The sequence below is a fragment of the Erpetoichthys calabaricus genome, chromosome 1, assembly GCF_900747795.2.
Source record: "Erpetoichthys calabaricus chromosome 1, fErpCal1.3, whole genome shotgun sequence".
NCBI lineage: Eukaryota > Metazoa > Chordata > Cladistia > Polypteriformes > Polypteridae > Erpetoichthys > Erpetoichthys calabaricus.
Genome location: NC_041394.2, coordinates 216018836 through 216037542, shown reverse-complemented (window position 1 = coordinate 216037542; position 18707 = coordinate 216018836). Strand labels below are relative to the sequence as shown.

Genomic DNA, 18707 nt, shown 5'->3' with positions numbered 1-18707 from the left:
ACACTGCAAAGGAGAACTGGAAAATTTCAAGCCCACCTTGAGGGGTTGGCAGCTCCTGACAGTGTTAGCTTCCATCTCTTAATAGTTTTGTTCGAGTTCTGGGATTCGGGTTTTCAAGGGTGGAAATCCGCCTTTATGGAATTGGAAACCCTGGTTAAGAAAATAATTACTGGATTTCATCTATCTCACATTTTACCACAACTCCCCTTCGTGAAGTTTTCTGGTGAACAGAAAGATAACACATTAAAGAACACTCGCTGGTTAACATTAAACCCCCAGTGCTTTAATGACTCGGTCAACAGTACTCCTCAGAACGTGTTTTGAAGTATACAACCAGAGCTACAGTACTTTCCGCACGCTTCTGAGACGATGAACCGCTACCCTCTCAGAATAACGTTCTCCCAAACTCTGGCTTCATTCGCAGTTCTACAAGATTTACGGTTGATAGACCTTTGACTCCCGGAAAAGGTAATTCGAAGGTTATTTTGACACGCGGACTGTTCGAGTGGCAGCTGTCAGCGCCACTTAGAAATGCGTACTCGTGACGTCAGCAAGACCGTCGCCAAATCACAACGCAGGAAAGGAGGGTCCTCGCGAATCGTCATGGTCGGCTCCTACAATAACAGGAAGAAAAATAAGTAAAATGTGATGTGTGATGCCGTAGGAATTTTTTAATCTGATAAGTGCGGAAAGAAAACTGCTAAGCAAGCTCCCGAACGAGACACACTACACGGGTATGTGGTTTTTCGAATTTTTATCATTACGTTTCTGAAAGTAATTTTAAACCGTTAACCTAATTTACAGCCTTGACAGTAAATGCCAGTTTTAAGATTTTTTTTTAATTCCGCCAGTGGAATTGGTTTAGTTTGTTTGGTGTCCAACCGTGACGCTCCAGATCTGTGGCGCATTGTGGCACCTCAGAGAGGACATCCCCAAATCTCGCCTCTCTGTTCGTGCATCAGCGCGTTTTAGTGCTTTTAATTGCCGGCATTCTAGGCCCTTTGTACCCCATGCCGGCTTGTGGACTGAAACCAGTAATAATGGAGTAAGCTTTTTAATCGCAATTAATTTTATACACGATTGTAATAGAGAAAACAAATGTTTTTATTGCAACCGATTCCGAAAAAAATGAAGCTAGACTCGTGCACATTTGCAGATTTTAATTAAAGGAAATATCAACGTTTATGCATACAATAGATACCTATCGACACAACGTGTAGAAAAGAAAAATAGCAGATTAGTGATCATGCAGACCAGGTTTCTGCGTGGGTGGGCTTTAACGTCTTGAAATAAGCCTCAAAAGGACTACATTTGGATTTGTTGCAGATCGCAGGGAAGCCAGTTTTCTTACATTTTTAGTATCTTCATTTCTTGGTGGAAGGTCTTGTTCTCCCAAGCCCCGATTTAGCCTCCCTAATTTGTCCCAGTGTGTTTGATGTTCCTCGGCCCATTTGCAGTGAATTAAGAATTGGTTCCTCCAGTGTTTTTATTGTGTTTTATGTCTTTGGTTTAACCTTATTTTGTCTGAAAATGTAGCAATTTCTACCATTTTTTAATATGTTGCACAATGTAGGTTGTTTTATATGTACTTTACAAACAAATAAACTAAACTGTTTTCTCCTGAAAAGTTAGTAGGATTCATAACATGTCAAAAATATAAATATACACTCACTGAGCAAATTATTGGGACCACTCTATTAATACTGGGTAGGGTGTCCTTTTGCTTTCAAAACTGCCTTGGTTCTCCATGGCATGGATTCCACAAGATGTTGGAAGGGATGCACACGGTCAGCAACAATACTCAAATGAGCCTTGGCTTTCAAGAGATTAGTAATTGGTATTAATGGCCCCAAAGTACTTCAAGAAAACATTCCCCACACTATTACACCACCACCACCACTAAAAGCCTGGCCTGTTGGGTGCTTGAATTTGGGCTGTTGGCGCCAAATTCTTGTCCTATAATCTGCGTGCTTCAGCAGAAATTGAGATTCATCAGACCAGGCTCCGTCTGTCCAGTTTTGGTGAGCCCATGCCCACTTCAGGCTCAAGTTTCTGTTTTTCGCCAACAGGAGTGGAATCTGAAATGGTCATCAGCTGTTACAACCCATCCACCTCAATGTTGGATGTGTTGTACATGAGATGTTTTACTTCTCACTACTGTGGTACATAGCAGTTATTGCATTACCTTAGTTTTTTTTTTTGTCAGCTTGAACCAGCTTGGCCATTCTCCTTTGACCCCTCTCGTCAACAATACTTTTCTGTTTGCAGAACTGCTGTGGACAGGGTGTTTTTATTTTTTTAGCATTCTAATACATTCTATAGATTTTTGTGTGTAAAAATCCAAGGAGATCAGCAGTTACAGAAGTGCTCAAGCCAACCCGTCTCGTACTAACACTCAGTCAAAATCATAGAGATCACATTTTTTCCATTTGGTGTTTGATGTGAACATTAACTGAAGATTCTGATCTGTATCTCCATTACACTGCTGGCACATGATTGGCTAATTAGATAATTGTATGGATAAACAGGCATACAGGTGTTCCTAATAATTTTCTGAGTGAGCGTATATCGCTTTTGCACAACGTGAAAAGGAGTGTAAGCACATTTCCGGTTTAATAGGAGAATGCAGCTGTTTGAAAGTGAGAAGATTAGAATTCTAGTTTGGAATGGAAGGTTTGTAGATTATATATTAAGAACATAAGAAATTTGACATACAAGTGGAGACCATTCAGTTCATTAAGTCCATTTGTTTAGCTAACTGCTAAGATGTCCCAACATGTCTTCCTGATTTATCTTAAAGGTGGTCAAGGTTTCTGCTTTAACTATATGTCACAGTAGTTTTTTTTCTGGGGTCCCACAACTCTTTACGTTCAGAAGTTCTTCCTGTCTTCAGTTTTAAATGCACTTCCTCGTATGTGATTCACCCTTAAGCTGAAAGAATGCTGTTGGGTCTACTTTATCAGTGCCTTCGTGGATTTTACATACTTGGATTAGGTCCCCATGCAGTCTCCTCTACTGGATTAAACAGGTTTAATCCTCTGAGTCTGTTGGAGTACGACAGGTCTTTAAGTCCTGGGATGCACTTGGCTGCTCTCCTCTACACAGCCTCAAGTGCTGCTATGTCTTTCTTGTACCGTGGTGATCAGAACTGCACACAATACTCCAGACAAGGTCTTACGGAGTGTATTATATAGTCTGAGCATAATGTCCCTCAAATTTATATTCAACAGTTTTTACTATATAACCTAACATTTTACTTTCTTTTTAATAGCTTCTATGCATTGCTTAGAATATGAAAATGCTTTTTGAAACTGTACGTAAATTATATTGAAAGCTTTGTCAACTATTCTGGTTGCTTCTTCAAAAAAATCTAAAAGATTGGTTTGGCAGGACCTTCCTCTCATAAATCTATACTGGCTGCTATTTTAAATATTTTTTTTCTTTTTGGTAATTTTCTGATTTAGTTCTTGTAATACTTTCCATAATTTTGTAGAAGAAGTAAGACTTGTTAGTGTGTAATTACCAGGATCCATTTTGTCCTTCCCAGTCCTCGGGTACTTCTCGTTTCTGAAGTGACTGCTGATGTATACCTAAATAAGTGTTTTATATATGACATTTTTCATGTATTTCAATGCAATTGATAAAATCCCATCCGCGCTTGAAGCACATCTGATTTTTTTATTTTTTTATTTATTTATTTTTTATTTTAAAATCTATGAACTCAGTTTGTTTTTGCTTCTGCATGAGACATTCCACTTGTTTCTTCTTTTATAAATTCTTGGGCGAAATATTTGTTTGGTCAAAAAAGCGACTTAGCAATTGCAAGTGATATTTAGATTGGAACGTTGTGCTTTGAAGAAGTACTGACATGCTGATGCCATCATTGGAAATGAGAGAAGAGCAACAGCTTGTTTTGGTTGCTGCTAAGGAAACATATGAGAATTTTTAAAGCTTTTTTTGCCTTTTTGGAGTTGTTTTGCGCTTTTTTTTACCCACACAGCAGCAAAAGCAGCTTGGTGCTTGGGTGTACACTTGGAAGAGCTACCTGCTACTTGTTATGTGTAGTTGGTCTTGTTACTTGTATTCAAACTGCCTTCTGCGAGGCAAGGCAAAAAGCAGTAGTAGCTGACACCAGTATCTCTGTAAGTACATAACTGGTGTCATAGCAATGAATAGTTATAAGTAACAGAAATAGTGAGTTCTTATTGGGGGAAAAAAAGGCTACAGCTGATTTCAAAGCAGTAAAGGGGAAGGCTCAGTGGTATGTAGGCAAGCGGCAAGTGTTAAAATGCTGATCAGGCACAAGCAACTGTAGAAGCAGAAAAGACAGTAAGAAATTAACTAGCAGTGCATACTCGGTAAGCATTTTTTCTAGACTAAACAGTTTTTAGAGGTCAGGAAATAGATCAGTTATGAGGGCAACAGCTTAAAAAGGAATAAGAGGAAAATAAAGGTTTGGAGAACAGACAGAAAAGTAAAGTTAACCTCAAAGAAGAACAAACAGCAGGCAGTCAAGGGGGAGAAGATTACAGGAGCTTGAGGGGCCAGAAGGTGTAAAATAACTGTGGCAGTTCTTTAATTTCTTTGGTATATATGAATATATATATATATATATATATATATATATATATATATATATATATATATATATATATATTGCTTTAGCATTTAAGTTAAATCATTTAATTTTAGTAACATAATAAAAAAGTTAATAGTTTTAGTAATCCAAAGTCAAATAGTAATAATGAGGCCAGTGCAATGCAAATTCTGTTGCATGTTGGACTTTGTAGAGGATGGCTTGGAGGAGCCAGTCACCTGTGAGGGCTACATCTACAGGAGATGCCAGCTGATCGACCACCTCAAGCTAAGGGTTGCTGAACTGCAGGAGGAGTTGGCTTGACTGCGTTGTAGTATAGAATTGGTGGACCTGACCCAGCTGTCCTTTAGGGACATAATGTGTACCACTAAAGTAGTATGGGAGGAGATTCTGGACCAGACAGGTAGAGATAGGTGGGTCACGGTTGCAAGGTGCAAGGTAAAGGGTGTACACCATCCGGGGGGCAGCAATCCCAGAATTGGAAGTTTCAAGCCGTTTTGACTCCTTTGGAGTTGGATGATGTCCCTAAAGATTCTGAGGTGGTAGATGGGCACGAGGAGCCCCAAGAAGCCACCACAAAACCAGTTCCCAGAGAGAGAGAGAGAGAGAGAGCGAGCAATAGTTGGGGAGTCCGTCATTAGGGGGGTTGAAGCACAGATTTGCTCCAGAGACAGAGAGTCTTGCATAGTGTGTCACCTTCCGGGTGCACAGGTTGGAGATGTCTGTTGAAGGGAGGATAGGCTTTTGGCCAGAGTGGGGGAGGTTCCAGTTGTTATTGTTGATGTTGGAATAAATGACATACATATGGGTGGTCTGTCAGTTCTGTGATCTGAATTTCAAGAGTAAGGTGCTAGGCTGAGAAGCAGAATTGACAAGGTATTCATCTCCAAAGATCTGCCTGTGCCATGCGCCAGTCCAGGTAAGATGGAGGAGATCTGAAAGCTTAATGTGTGGCTGAAATCTTAGTGCATGGTTTATGGAGCATTGGGACTCCTTGGGAAGGTGTATGAGTAGGTTAGTTGAGGAATGTTTAAACTTGAAAGTTTAAGACAGACCAGGTTTAGAACTGTACATAAGGAAACAAACAATAGTGTAGAAATAAAAATACACAGTAATGTAAATTGCAACCCAATGTTTAAATGCAAAAATAAAATGACTAACACATTAAAAATAGCTTGCCCTAGAAGTATAAAAAATAAAACCACTGAGTTGGAGTTGTAAGTAGCGGAGCATAATTATATTACAGCAATAACAGAAGCCTGGCTGAATATCAGTAATGGGGATGAGTATAACCTAGAGGGATATACATTTGTTAGGAAGGTCAGGCAAACAGAAAACACAAAGAATTTACTTAAGTCCCCTTCAGTTGGATGATGACTCCTATCCATGTGGCTTTGTCTGGAAAGCATTAGGGAAGGAGGTCTTGTTTTAGGAGTGTTATATACTGATTAATACAGATAGTGTGAGTAATTTCAGCACACATCTTTTTAGTAATATTAAAAAGGCAAGTTTACAGGGGGATATTATAGTCATGGGGAACTTTAACTACCCACATATTAACTGGGATAACCTTACAAATAGCAGAGCACAAGAGCAGGAGTTTTTAGAAGTAATCAGTGACTTTGAAAACTAGACTTGATATTATTTTTGAAGAATTAGGTGGATAGGATTGTTGGGTTGAATGGCCTGTTCTCATGTTCTGATGTGGAAAAACCTGAGTAAGATTAACTGGGATAAGCTTTTAAGTGTGGAGACGGTTGAGGAGATGTGGGACGGGTTTGAAAGTGTTTTATATGTATATGATGCAGGACAAGTTTATATCAATATTTATAAGTAGTAAGAAATTAAAGACAATGAAAAAGAAGTTGCAAAGAAAAAAAACTGCAATATAAGGTGTAAAAGCCTTATAACTCAAGCTAAGCATAGGGAATATGAAAGCAATGGTTAAAAAGGGTACTGGGAAAGCTGAAAGGCATTTGGAGAGAAATATTTTCAGAATTTTAGTGTTAAAATAATGTTCAAGAAGGAGGTGAAGTTTCATAGGAATGGTAAGGGAGAACTAAAACATCCCAACAATATAATAGCAAATATTCAGGCACTTGCATTATCCTGCGGTTTAGCCTTGGAGGTACCTGGAGTTTTGAAAATAGTAGAGAAGTGCTGCTTAGACTAAATTGTCTGAAATCTAGCAAATAACCTGAACCAGGTAATATTTATTCCTTGATGCTTAAGTAGATTAGTGATATATAGTGCAAGTGTGTGTATGTGTATATAGCATAAATAAATCCTTGACATTTACTTTTTGAAAATATCTGCACATAGAGAAACTTATAAGGCCTGGAAGTAGTGGTGGGCGGTATGATCAAAATTCTGTATCACGGTATTTTTCAAAATTGTACCGTTTCACGGTTTTCGACCATATTTTTTTCCCATGCATGAGTTAACCACATTTTCCACTGCAATTACTGCAGTAGACTGGCTAAGAATAACCTATTCCACTGTCATGAGAATTGTACATAGTACAAAAAACATTTTAATGTGCACACAAGTATTAATGCAGGTTTGCACGGCCCCATAAAGTGATAGTTTTCAATGAGGGGGGCACTAATGAAGAGAAGCAATCACATTGCATGACAGTTGCAGTCAAAATATAGAACCTTTTTATTGAACAAATTTTGCAAACAGCTTAAACTAAAATTTTGACAAGAAATTGTCAACCATCCAAAGAGGCATTTAGACTTAGTAAAATATCCAGAGGTGCTTGTCAAAAGTTGTACTGCACTGAACATGTCTTAGAAAAGGAATAAATGGTAAATATTTTTTGTAAACCAACTACACTTTCTGTTAATGTTAACAATCTCTGTCCACCGATTCTTTTTAAACAACTTTACCATCATTAAACTGCATAATATTTAAACTAATAAATAATAACAATAAAATAAATAATAGTGCAACTTCCAGTAATAATACTATTACTTAAAGACTTTGAGCCCAGGTACATTAAACAGTATTCACCAAATAAGATAAAATAAAACAAGTGCATCTTGGTGATGACATCTTTACCAACTGAACCGTCATTAAGGCAAATTGCATTAATTTGGACCTTACTTCAAGCAAAGCTATATACATAAATAATAAAACTGCAACTTGCATTTATAATGCTATTTGTGGTTTAGTGGGTCCGCGGCTTCAAAAAAAAAAAAAAGGCCTGTTTTTAAATCCAGTTCGCCGTGTCCGTCTCCGTGGGTGCGACTGCACGACCGCGGGGAGTTGATGAGGTGATTGGGGCAAGTCGCACCCGATCGTTTTTAATTGCTTCGTCGGCTTACTGCGGCATGTGAATAAGGCGCTACGCCCACGGAGACGTATATTTATGGGCCGGCAGGGTAGGGGGTAGGAAAAAAGAAAAGATAGAACACAAGGAAGTTAAAGAAGGGAAAAGGCAGTCATGGGAGACGATCCAGACACCAGGAAGGTGAAAGCAGCACGAGCTGGGGCTCCGTGAGGGAGCACAGACTTAGGCGATCTAGGGGCTGGTTCACCCCACTAAGCGTGTAGAGTGGGGCGAGCGAAATGTAAGACCTCCCAATGGATCTGAGGAGCGACTGAGTGAGCGCGAAGGAAGACAGGAGGTGTGCCGACCTCGGACGGTCTGGCTGTGCAGTGTGGCGGCAGCCAAAACAGGGGTTGGCAGAAAGCAGTTGGTGCTGCAAAGGCTCCGCCAGCAACGCCAGTGAAGGGTGAGCCGTGGAGACAGAAGGTGGTGTGCTGAGATCGGGCGAGGAGAGAGACTACATTTTAACGGATTTATTTATTATGGATTTTATCCCCACGTTTCACTGGTTTTATGGATTTGCTATTTATTTGGGTACTGTATTTTTTCTGAACACTGCACAATAAACACTTTTGGTTTTACTTTTGACTGTTTTTAACAAAAGCACTTGAGCACTTTCCACCATCCCCTGGCTTCAATGAGATTTCTCCGCTCATCTCGGTCATAACTATCAACGGTGTTGGTTCAATAGACTCCTATGTGGGAAGAAGGAGTCTGTAGGGGACCGGCACACTATTACACAGTAACCAGGTACTTTACACAGTATTGGGGGGGGGGGGGGAAATAAATAAATAAATAAATAAAACAAGTACAACTTGGCTTGCAGTATTATCCAGTAGTATAGAAACAGTATTCACACATTTGAACATAATGGTCCACATCCGACCTTTTAAAACCAAAGTATCTCCAGACAACAGACACGGCTCCTTTTTATGGCAAAAGTTCTTCTGTGTCATCATGTTCAACTTTATCGTCTGCTACAGCTTCAGTTTCAGAATGTTCTCTGTCCATTTTCACTGCTCAATACCTCCACTAACACATGTACTGTACTCTGTTGGATGCGTATTTTGCGGTGCACCAGTAAAAAAAAGGTCCCCCCCTTAAACAGTTTCCCACTGTGCCACATTCCAAATGTTGTTTAGGCTGTTTAAACCGGTGTTCCGGTATAAGAAAAATCCATATCATAACAAAATAAAAAACGGTTTTTGGTATGAATCGGTATACTGCCCAGCGCTACCTGGAAGCATATATAAATAATCTGACATGGAATAAAAATAATTAGTTGGTAAAGTTTACTGGTGATCCTAAGCTCAGAGGAAGGGCAGATAATCTAGAAGAATCAAAAGGGACTGGGACAGCAACCAGGGTAGAGCAGGCAGGTGAACTTTAATGTAAGTAAAATTTAAGGTGGTACAGTTAGAAATTAAAATGTTAAGTTGAATACACAATTTTTTGGAGGTTGTTTGGGAGCTGGTGTTCAACTTGAAAGTATGCTTCATGAAAAGGACCTGGGAGTCATAGTGGACTTGTCACTATCTCGTACATCCAGACGGCACAGAACCAATCAAAAAGGCTAATATAATGTTAGGTTATATATATGTCAGGATGGGTAGCCTACAAGCCCAAGAAGATTATATATAAAATCCAGTGTCTGTCTTTATGTCTGTCCGCTTTTCAAGAGAGAACTACTTAACGGATTTTTTTCTATAGTTTGCTTGAACAGTCCGGTTGCAACTTCTCTCATTGCGCTAAGTATTATAGTTCAGTTGCAGCACTGATTTATTCGCACAAATCCGAGAGAGATGCTGCGGGCCGAGGGGAGGGGGAGGCTGGACCTCAGGATTAGGGAGCCGGGCGGGGCCATCCTCGCTCACACACCAGCCTCTGAGTCGCTCTACCTCTTGCCACGTGTTGGAAGGTACCTTGCCTTCGCTTAGCTAGCGATACCTGTTTGTTCAGCAGACATTATCATTTAGAGACTGTTAAAAGAGTAACATTTGACGTTTTTCAGAGAGAGATCTCAGCTACGTGTGTTTTAGAGGGTATCTGCTCATTGGCAGAGATATCACGGCCACGTGCTCTTCTTCCCACACCGGGGACACTCTCCCATCAGAGCTAAACACGATCAGATACAGTGGCAATGTTTGACGTTGGATCATACCTACCTTCCGCTTGGCCAGAGATACCTTGCCAACATTTTACATTTTTGGCAAAGAGATCACAGTTACATTCTCACCCCTGATAGCAAAACCAAAAATGATGTATATTAAGAGGCCCTCAGATATGAAAGCTATCAATATAAATTCTTCTCAATACAAATGATTACATTTTTAAACATTTTTTTTTTTTTTTATTGATTTAAGTTTTGCCTGTTTCCCTACTACATGGGCAGAGCCGCAGGGGACAGCTAGTTTAAGCTATATAATGCAATAGTGAGGCCTGATGTGGACTACAGTGTGCAATTTTGGCCTGCAGTGGATTCCAGCTACTACTTTTTAAATTAATTCTTCAACAACAACATGGGGACACAGTTGGAAACTTATTAAGAGTAAATATTGTACAAATGTTGGAAAGGTTTCTTCACACAGATCATTATAGTCAAAAAAGAGTTGCACGGTAGACAGGACTTTAGAGACCTTCAAATCTCAACCCAATATTATTTTGGAGAAACTACCTGAATAGGATTAGTGAATTTGTTGGGCTAAATTTTGGTATAATGTATTACTCCCTTAGTGGAAATTCTGTTTTTTGCACATCCCAACTTTTTTTTTTTTTTTGGGGGGGGGGGGAGCAGAGCGCAGGGTCAGCTAATTGTACAATTGCAGATTAAAGGGCCCAATGGAGTAGCATTCCTTCTCTCACTGCCGGGATTTGAACCAGCAACCTTCGAGTTACCAGCACAGATCCTTTAGCCACAGAGCTACCGCTCTCTTCTCTTCAAACCTGTTCTAGTTTATAGCATTTAAAAAGTGTGTTAGGAAAGCTAAAAGGCAATTGGAGATAAATATTGCAGAAAGGTGAAGGATGATGGCAAAATGTTTTCATTATTTTAGTAAAAAAAGAACATTAAAAAGGAGGCGAGATATATTAGGAACAGTACAGGCAAACTAAAGTGTATATAAACAGTGACAGTGAAATTGCAAAAGCTCTAAATTTGCACTTTTCTTAAGTTTTCAGGTTCAAACAAGTTGATAATCTCTCAAAAGTAACATGGGCTGCCATGAAGGTACTCAATGATGTGGAAATTGTAGAGAGAAGTGAGGAACCGCTATCCTGTTCTATAAAACTAGGTGATTAAGCTGAGCTTAGTAAATGCAGAAGGCCCTTGGGTAACACATGACTTCTGTTCCTGCCAGAGTTTGTAATCTGATGTATGTAAATCGGAATTTTTATTGAAAATATCTGTTAATGGAAACATCTGCAAAAGTGCTTTCAAACTTAAAATGACAATGAAGCACTATTGCTGTGCTTCAAATTGTAGTTTTTGATAATGATACCTGATAGAGTTGGAAAAGCCACAACTAATTGATAATTAATCCCTCAGCAGAGACTTGCTATTTTTGTTGAGCAGTTGTTGAGTATCCCCATGTGGTGATAACTCCATGAGGTGATATGGCTGTGACATGTACTTAGAACATTGGGAACTACAAGCAGTTGTTTGTATCACACAGGTAAACAGTGAGCTGCAGGCACAGCTGTCCACCTATTCTGCAGAACTTTTTTTGACTTTAGTTTGTTACGGAACTTTTTCACAGTTATTTTTGTTCTTTTTTTAACCCTTAGAATCTGGCAGGCCAGTTTTTGCACCAGCAGCATAGCGGGTATATCTGAAATGCCAGTATATCGGCCTATCTATTGATCATCATAACCGTGCTGGCCTGAATAACAGCCTGCATGTGTATATTATGCTCTGCTACTGTTACCCTACTCTGCTTTCTAAATCTTGCAGTCTGCTGGCATAGAGGCATATTCTTGAAAAGCCATTACACCACTGCCTTCATAATCTGGCTGGCTAGACTGGCCTTCATTATAGAGAGAGATACAGTAGGGGAAGGGGAGGTACATGGCAATTGACTGGAAGTCAGTGAAAATCATGGACAGTGTTTGTGTGCATTGCCTCTGGCACTAACAAATGTTTTGAAGCAGATCACTCAAAAGTGCAGGTCCTTACAATGAACAGTAGAAAATGATGAAAACTGTGACGGAAAGTGATACATCTTGTTCTATACTATCAATCTGTTCTTATAACAGTAAGGCTTGTAATCACATTATCATTACAGTAAACCCTCGTTTATTGCGGTTAATCCGTTCCAGACTTTTATCGCGATAAATGAATTTCCGCGAAGTAGGATTCTTTATTTATAAATTGAATATTTTCGCAGTTAGAGCAAAGAAAACCTGTTTACTGCCTTCTAAATACGTTTTGTAACATTATTAGAGCCCTCTAGACATGAAATAACACCCTTTAGTCAAAAGTTTAAACTGTACTCCATGACAAGACAGATGACAGTTCCGTCTCACAATTAAAAAAATGCAAACATATCTTCCTCTTCAAAGGAGTGCGCGTCAGGAGCAGAGAATGTCAGAGAGAGAGAGAAAAGCAAACAATCAAAAATCAATAGGGCTGTTTGGCTTTTAAGTATGCGAAGCACCACCGGACAAAGCAGCTGCAAGGAAGGGAGCAATGTGAAGGTAGTCTTTCAGCATTTTTTAGAAGAGCGTCCATATCCTCTAGGCCAGTGTGCGAACAGCCCTTCTGCTCACACCTCCTCCGTCAGGAGCAGAGAATGTCAGAGAGAGAGAGAGAGAGAGACAGAGAAAAACAAACAATCAAAAATCAATACATGCTGTTCGGGCTTTCAAGTATGCGAAGCACCGCGTGGGAAGCATATTGTATATCATTGAGGAGTTTTATTTAATACGTAATACGTGCTCTGATTGGGTAGCTTCTCAGCCATCTGCCAATAGCGTCCCTTGTATGAAATCAACTGGGCAAACCAACTGAGGAAGCATGTACCAGAAATTAAAAGACCCATTGTCCGCAGAAATCCGCGAACCAGCAAAAAATCAGCAATATATATTTAGATATGCTTACATTTAAAATCCGCGATGGAGTGAAGCCGCGAAAGTCGAAGCGCGATATAGCGAGGGATTACTGTATATTGAAAAAAAATTACTTTTATAAATCAAAAAAATTTGTTTTTTTTTAAAATAGCAGAAAATTGCTAGGGAGGCTAGAGTTATAGTACCAAAACACTTGGGAGGGCAAGGTTCAAAGGGTTAACATACGTGGACATGTCAAGATTTGGTCTTCATTTAAAAGGTATCTATAGATAAATGTGATATAAACAACAACATGCCACATTTACATATTGTTGTCCCTTGTATAATTTAATAAACCCAAATTTTGCATGTGGAAAAAGTAAGTACAGGCTTCAAATCAGAATCCGGTGCAAATGATTACAGCATCATTAAGAGAGGATCTTGGTGGAACCTGTCATATTTGAGCCTCAGATATTTAGTTTGTTTTGCTCTTTGTTGTTGAAGTTTGTGTTATCACCATGCCTAGATCAAAAGAACTCTGTGAGGCCTTTAGATGCCTAAGAGGCTGGGAAGGCATTTAAAAACATCTCCAAAACAACTGGAAATCAAATACTTCACTGTCTAGAAGATCATCTACAAGTGGAGGAGATTTCAAACAACTGCCAACTTGGCCATGGCTGACCACCAAAGAAAGTTCAGCCCAAGAGCTTAATGCAATATAATTAAAGTGATCACTTGGACCTTCAATGAGTTCTTGTTACAGATGATGTCAAAGTACATGAATCTACCCTTAGAAAGAGGCTGCACAAATTAGATCTACATGGAAGCTGTGCCAGGAGGAAATCTTTAATGTCCAGAAAGAGTATCAGGGCAAGAGTAAAGTTTTCCCATTAACACCTGGACTGCTAGAGGAGTGTGCTCTGGACAGACAAGGTTAAGATAGTTATGTGTCGTAAAAACCAAAGACGACATTTGACCAGAAGAGCCTGATACCAACTGTAAACTATAGTGGTGGAAATGTTCTAGTTTGGGGCTGCTTTGTTTCCTCAGTTCCCGGGCAGCTCATCATCCCAGAATCAAGTATAAATTCTTAATTGTACCAGAAGGTGTTTGACAAAAATGTGTCTGTTGGAAGATTGAAGTTCAACCAAAAGTGGAGCTTCAGGCATAACAAATTTTTAAGCATACCAATAAACCCAACAAGGAAAGGCTGAAAAGAAAGACATGGAAGGTTCTAGAATGGCCAAGTCAAAGCCTGGATTAGAATGTCATGGAGATGCTGTAGGGGATTTGAAATGGGCTGTGTATGCAAGACATCCCTTAAACATTGCACAGCTGAAAGAATTCTGAATGGAGGAGTGGGAGGCAATTATAGGAAATGGCTAACTGAGGTTGGCTCTGTCAAAAGGGGCCATGCCAGCTATTAGAGCCAAGGGAAGAGTGTACTTACTTGTTCTAGTGCCAGACATGACATATCTGTTCCCTTTTTCATTTAATAAATTATTGTAAACACTGATTTTTTTTTTTATTATTACATTGTCTATCTAATGATACTGTTTAAATGATGATTGAATACTGATAATATGTTCAGTTATATTAAAACTGAAAAAAACAAACATTTGATTGGGTAAATTTGCATCTCCCATGATTGTGTCTTGATGAAAGATAAGGTGACACCAGCTCTAGTCTTGTGATATATTATCTGTGAAATAAAATGTCCATCAAACCATCAGTAGAATTAAATAATTTTTTAAGCATTTTATAAACCCCAGCTAGCTCAACTTGATTACTGCTTTTACGGTGAATAGCAGCCATCCTTTTCATCCCACCATTCCATAAGGAACCCCAGTTGTCAGTTCCCTCACAGTCCTTCTGTTATTCCCCAGCTTTGCATGTCACCTCTTCTCTTTCTGTAATTCACTCTGTTCAGTTAGAGCCTTATACTCACTGTTTGCGTTTAGCAGAATCAGAAGTCCGCAGTAATCCATGGTATGCTGTTAGGCTGTTGTCAGATCTGTCTAGGATTTTAGCATCTTTGCAGAATAAGATTCAGCTCCTCACCCTGTCCATCAGTTCTTTAATATTCACTCACGCTTGACTCTTTTAATACATATTAATCAGTAGTCTCTCTTAAAAACTGTGTTCTCTTAAAAAATGAGATGGAAACACTTAACCTAGTGGGGATTTGGTCCTCAAATTTTTAGTTATTTCATGTAAATGTCTGTGATGAACACTGGTTACAGTCCCTACAAATAAAATATGAAGTGTCTGGAGACAGTGCAAAGTTAGTTGTTAAAGTGAGCTTCTAAACTCATTATCACTCTCAGGGGAAACATACACAACTGTAAAAAACATGTGCAGTCACAGCAAGTACTTCAGATGGACAGCCTTCCTGTAGCCATCACTGAGTTGTGGGCGTGTGACCAGGTCTCATTAAATACTGTAATGTGTGAAACTCATCCTGTAGAGACGTCTGCACTAATTTTCATCACGGTAAAGTTCACGTCATGTCATCTTTGGTTTCTTTCCATTAATCTTTGAATATCTCCTCCACCTCTCCTTTTGTGTTGTCTTTGAGTAAGCTATGTAACTAAACAGGTTTCTGTTGGTAGGTTTTGTTTTTTTATAAACATAATGCTGAAGTTGTCCGTGCAAAAACAGAAAATGTATTTTCTAAAAGCCTTTATAAAAAAATCTTATTAACTATTGTTGGATAAAGACATCAGCCAAATGTACAAAGTAACATACAAGAGCAGGATAAAGTATAACTCTTGACATATATGGCAGGAGCTCAGACACATTCAGTGATCTCTTCAGGGTCTAACAGTAAAGGAAAGTCTAATGCCACAGGCACTGTCCCAAGAAATATTACAAGACATAAGACATACCAGCATTGGATTTTGTTAAGAAGTTCTCTTGCCACAAAACCCCATAACCTCTTTGGTAAATGTGTAAATGCTTCAGAAGCAAGGTGTAGGTGACGACATGTCACTTGGGGAGAGTGTATGTGTGTGAAAAGGCACATGTCTACATTCAGTCTCCAGGAGGAATTTGCATTATTACTTTAAGGAAAGTCAGTCAGTCAGTCATTGTCTAACTCGCTATATCCTAACTACAGGGTCATGGGGGTCTGCTGGAGCCAATCCCAGCCAACACAGGGCGCAAGGCAGGGCGCCAGCCCACCACAGGGCACACACAAGGGACAATTTAGGATCACCAATGCACCTAACCTGCATGTCTTTGGACTGTGGGAGGAAACCGGAGCACCCGACATGGGGAGAACATGCAAACTCCACAAAGGGAGGACCCGGGAAGCGAACCCAGGTCTCCTTACTGCAAGGCAGCAGTGCTATCACTGTGCCAACCTTTAAGGAAAGTTTTTTTTTTTTTTGATTTGAATAAATACAGCAAAAAGATTCATGCATTAACATGTTATAATTTCTGCTATACACTATCTTAATGTATTCTGTTTTTTTTTTTTCTTTCCTTTAGTGTCTTATTTTTGTATGTGAAGCGGGACTCATTAAAGGGTTATAAATGAGAATGTCCCTGGCACAGAGAGTGCTGCTCACTTGGCTTTTCACGTTACTCTTCCTCATCATGCTAGTTCTCAAACTGGATGAAAAAGCCAACTGGAGCTGGTTTCTAATCTTTATCCCTGTTTGGATCTTTGACACTATCTTGCTCGTAATGCTGATTGTGAAGATGGCTGGACGTTGCAAGTCGGGCTATGACCCCCGCAATGGACTGCAAAACCTGAAGAAGAAGGTCTGGTACCTGCTGGCTATGCTTCTCAAACTGGCCTTTTGCCTTGCTCTGTGTGCCAAACTGGAACAGTTTCCTAAAATGAAACTTGCTTTTGTATTTGTTCCACTCTGGGCTCTTCTTTTAGGAGCCTTGGGGCACCTGGGGTGGACAGTATTTCATGACAGGAGAGACTGAAGTTAGCTAAGCATCTTGAAACATGACTGTGTTTCCACACAACCAAATTGCTGGAATTTGCTCTCAGAATCCTTTAAAAGTAGAACTGGAGATATGATGCATCTGAAACAGCTGGATGAAGCAACAGTGAACAAAGCGTGCAGCAGAAGGAGGACTGCGATTGGAAAGGAGTAACTGAAGGTGCAAATGAGCAGTGAGAGTTACAAGTGAATTATCCTACCTGGGCGACACCCTTGTTTTCAATGGCCCCCATGATACTGTGGTGTGACCAGGAAGAATTTACACCTCCACTAGACAGTAGTAAAAATTGGTTTGTAGCATGTGGCTAAAAACTTTGAACCACTTTATTAAATCGTATTAGAAACATGCCACACTTCAGATATGGTGGAAGTAACAATTATCTTCACTCATGCCATTTTCATCACAAACAGTTGTTAATTGTATTTAACAGATGTTTTATGTATTCTAAGAATAAACTTAATTTTGATGTTGTGATGTCCTGCAAGAGTATCCTTGTCAAGTTAGTCACTTGCAAAGCAAAAAATTTTAAAAACATATTGGAATTAAATATTAGCAGTTACCCCTTTGCAATTTGCAGCTAGAAAACAGAATGATTTTAGAAACTTTCTTGCTGTCAATATGTCTTTATATTTCTAAGCAGGTAAAGTGGGTCACCCTTAAAATAAGAGGGTGATGTACAATCTACTATGTGACTCTCGCGGACAGTGTTATTCTACCAGATTCACACAGAGTCAGCCAGCTCGCAACAAGTGATAGCTAGTGGCAAATGTGACAGGAGGTCTAACATGAAATTACACGTGTCTCTGCGTCTTTGACTGCTGGTTTTTCTATTGTATAAAGTTTGTGTAATTTCATAACTGACTGTAAAACTATGCTATTAATTGATCTTACCACTAGGAACTGGTATTAGCTTGTCAAAATAATGTTTTTCTTGTAGAACCAATCGGGGTGGGTTGTGGTCAGGGCTGCAGTGTCCAAAATTATATATCCCCCCACCCCACAAATGGCTACTACTCCTTTATTTTAATGTAGGAGCTACAATGGTCAAAGAGTAGTGAGTACAAAATTCCAAATTAAAAAAATTTTGGACATAAGTGTCAGTTGTGCCCTAGGAATCAAGTTACCCAAACTATTCTATAACATTTCAGTAATTATTTATTGCTCTGATGCCGATCTGTCTGATTGTTAAATAGGTCATTACAATAAATGATGAGAAGAAGTCATAATTAATTATATGATTGCAGTATTTGAGGGTTCCTCTAGAGTGCCTCTTTCTCTTGCAGGATTTATCTCAAAAACTAATTAGCACATCATCATCTCACAACAGGCTTAAGTTTCGAATTGGGTACTGTTCTGTCTAGCCATTTTAGCTCTAGACTGTCCTCAAGAAATTGTGACACACACCCCCATCATCAAGATATCAGTGTTTTTGGTATCAATGGGACCCTAAAACACAGAGAGCCGTTGAAAACTGCAGATTAATCAAAAATATCAATCTAAAGCTTTCGGTCCTCCACTGTTGATAAGTTATGGTGGGAGAGGACAGAAAGCAAAAAAAAAAAACTTCTTTATCTGAATAAAAGCCTTTGTTTCAAAACCTAGATAGATAGATAGATAGAATGAAGGAAGTACATTTGTTTTGTTGTTTACTGAAGCTCTTTAAATAAATACATTATTAAGTAGATAAGTAAGTAAATATACACAATGACAGAAAAGGAAGAAAACTTCTGACTTGGCTCTCCAAGTCACATTGAGGCATTATGCAGGTGT

General features: G+C 39.2%; 1 protein-coding gene across 1 annotated transcript; it reads left to right on the top strand.

Moving 5' to 3' along the window:
* Positions 1–592: 592 nt before the first annotated feature.
* Positions 593–17408, top strand: tmem60 (transmembrane protein 60). Its single transcript, XM_028811778.2, has 2 exons — positions 593–734; positions 16467–17408. Exon 2 carries the CDS (start codon positions 16512–16514, stop codon positions 16914–16916), a length of 405 nt encoding a protein of 134 aa, XP_028667611.1. The 5' UTR covers positions 593–734; positions 16467–16511; the 3' UTR covers positions 16917–17408.
* Positions 17409–18707: the final 1299 nt, after the last annotated feature.

Excerpts from the sequence above, each read along its gene's own strand:
- tmem60 (XM_028811778.2), top strand. The coding sequence starts at position 16,512 with ATGAGAATGTCCCTGGCACAGAGAGTGCTGCTCACTTGGCTTTTCACG.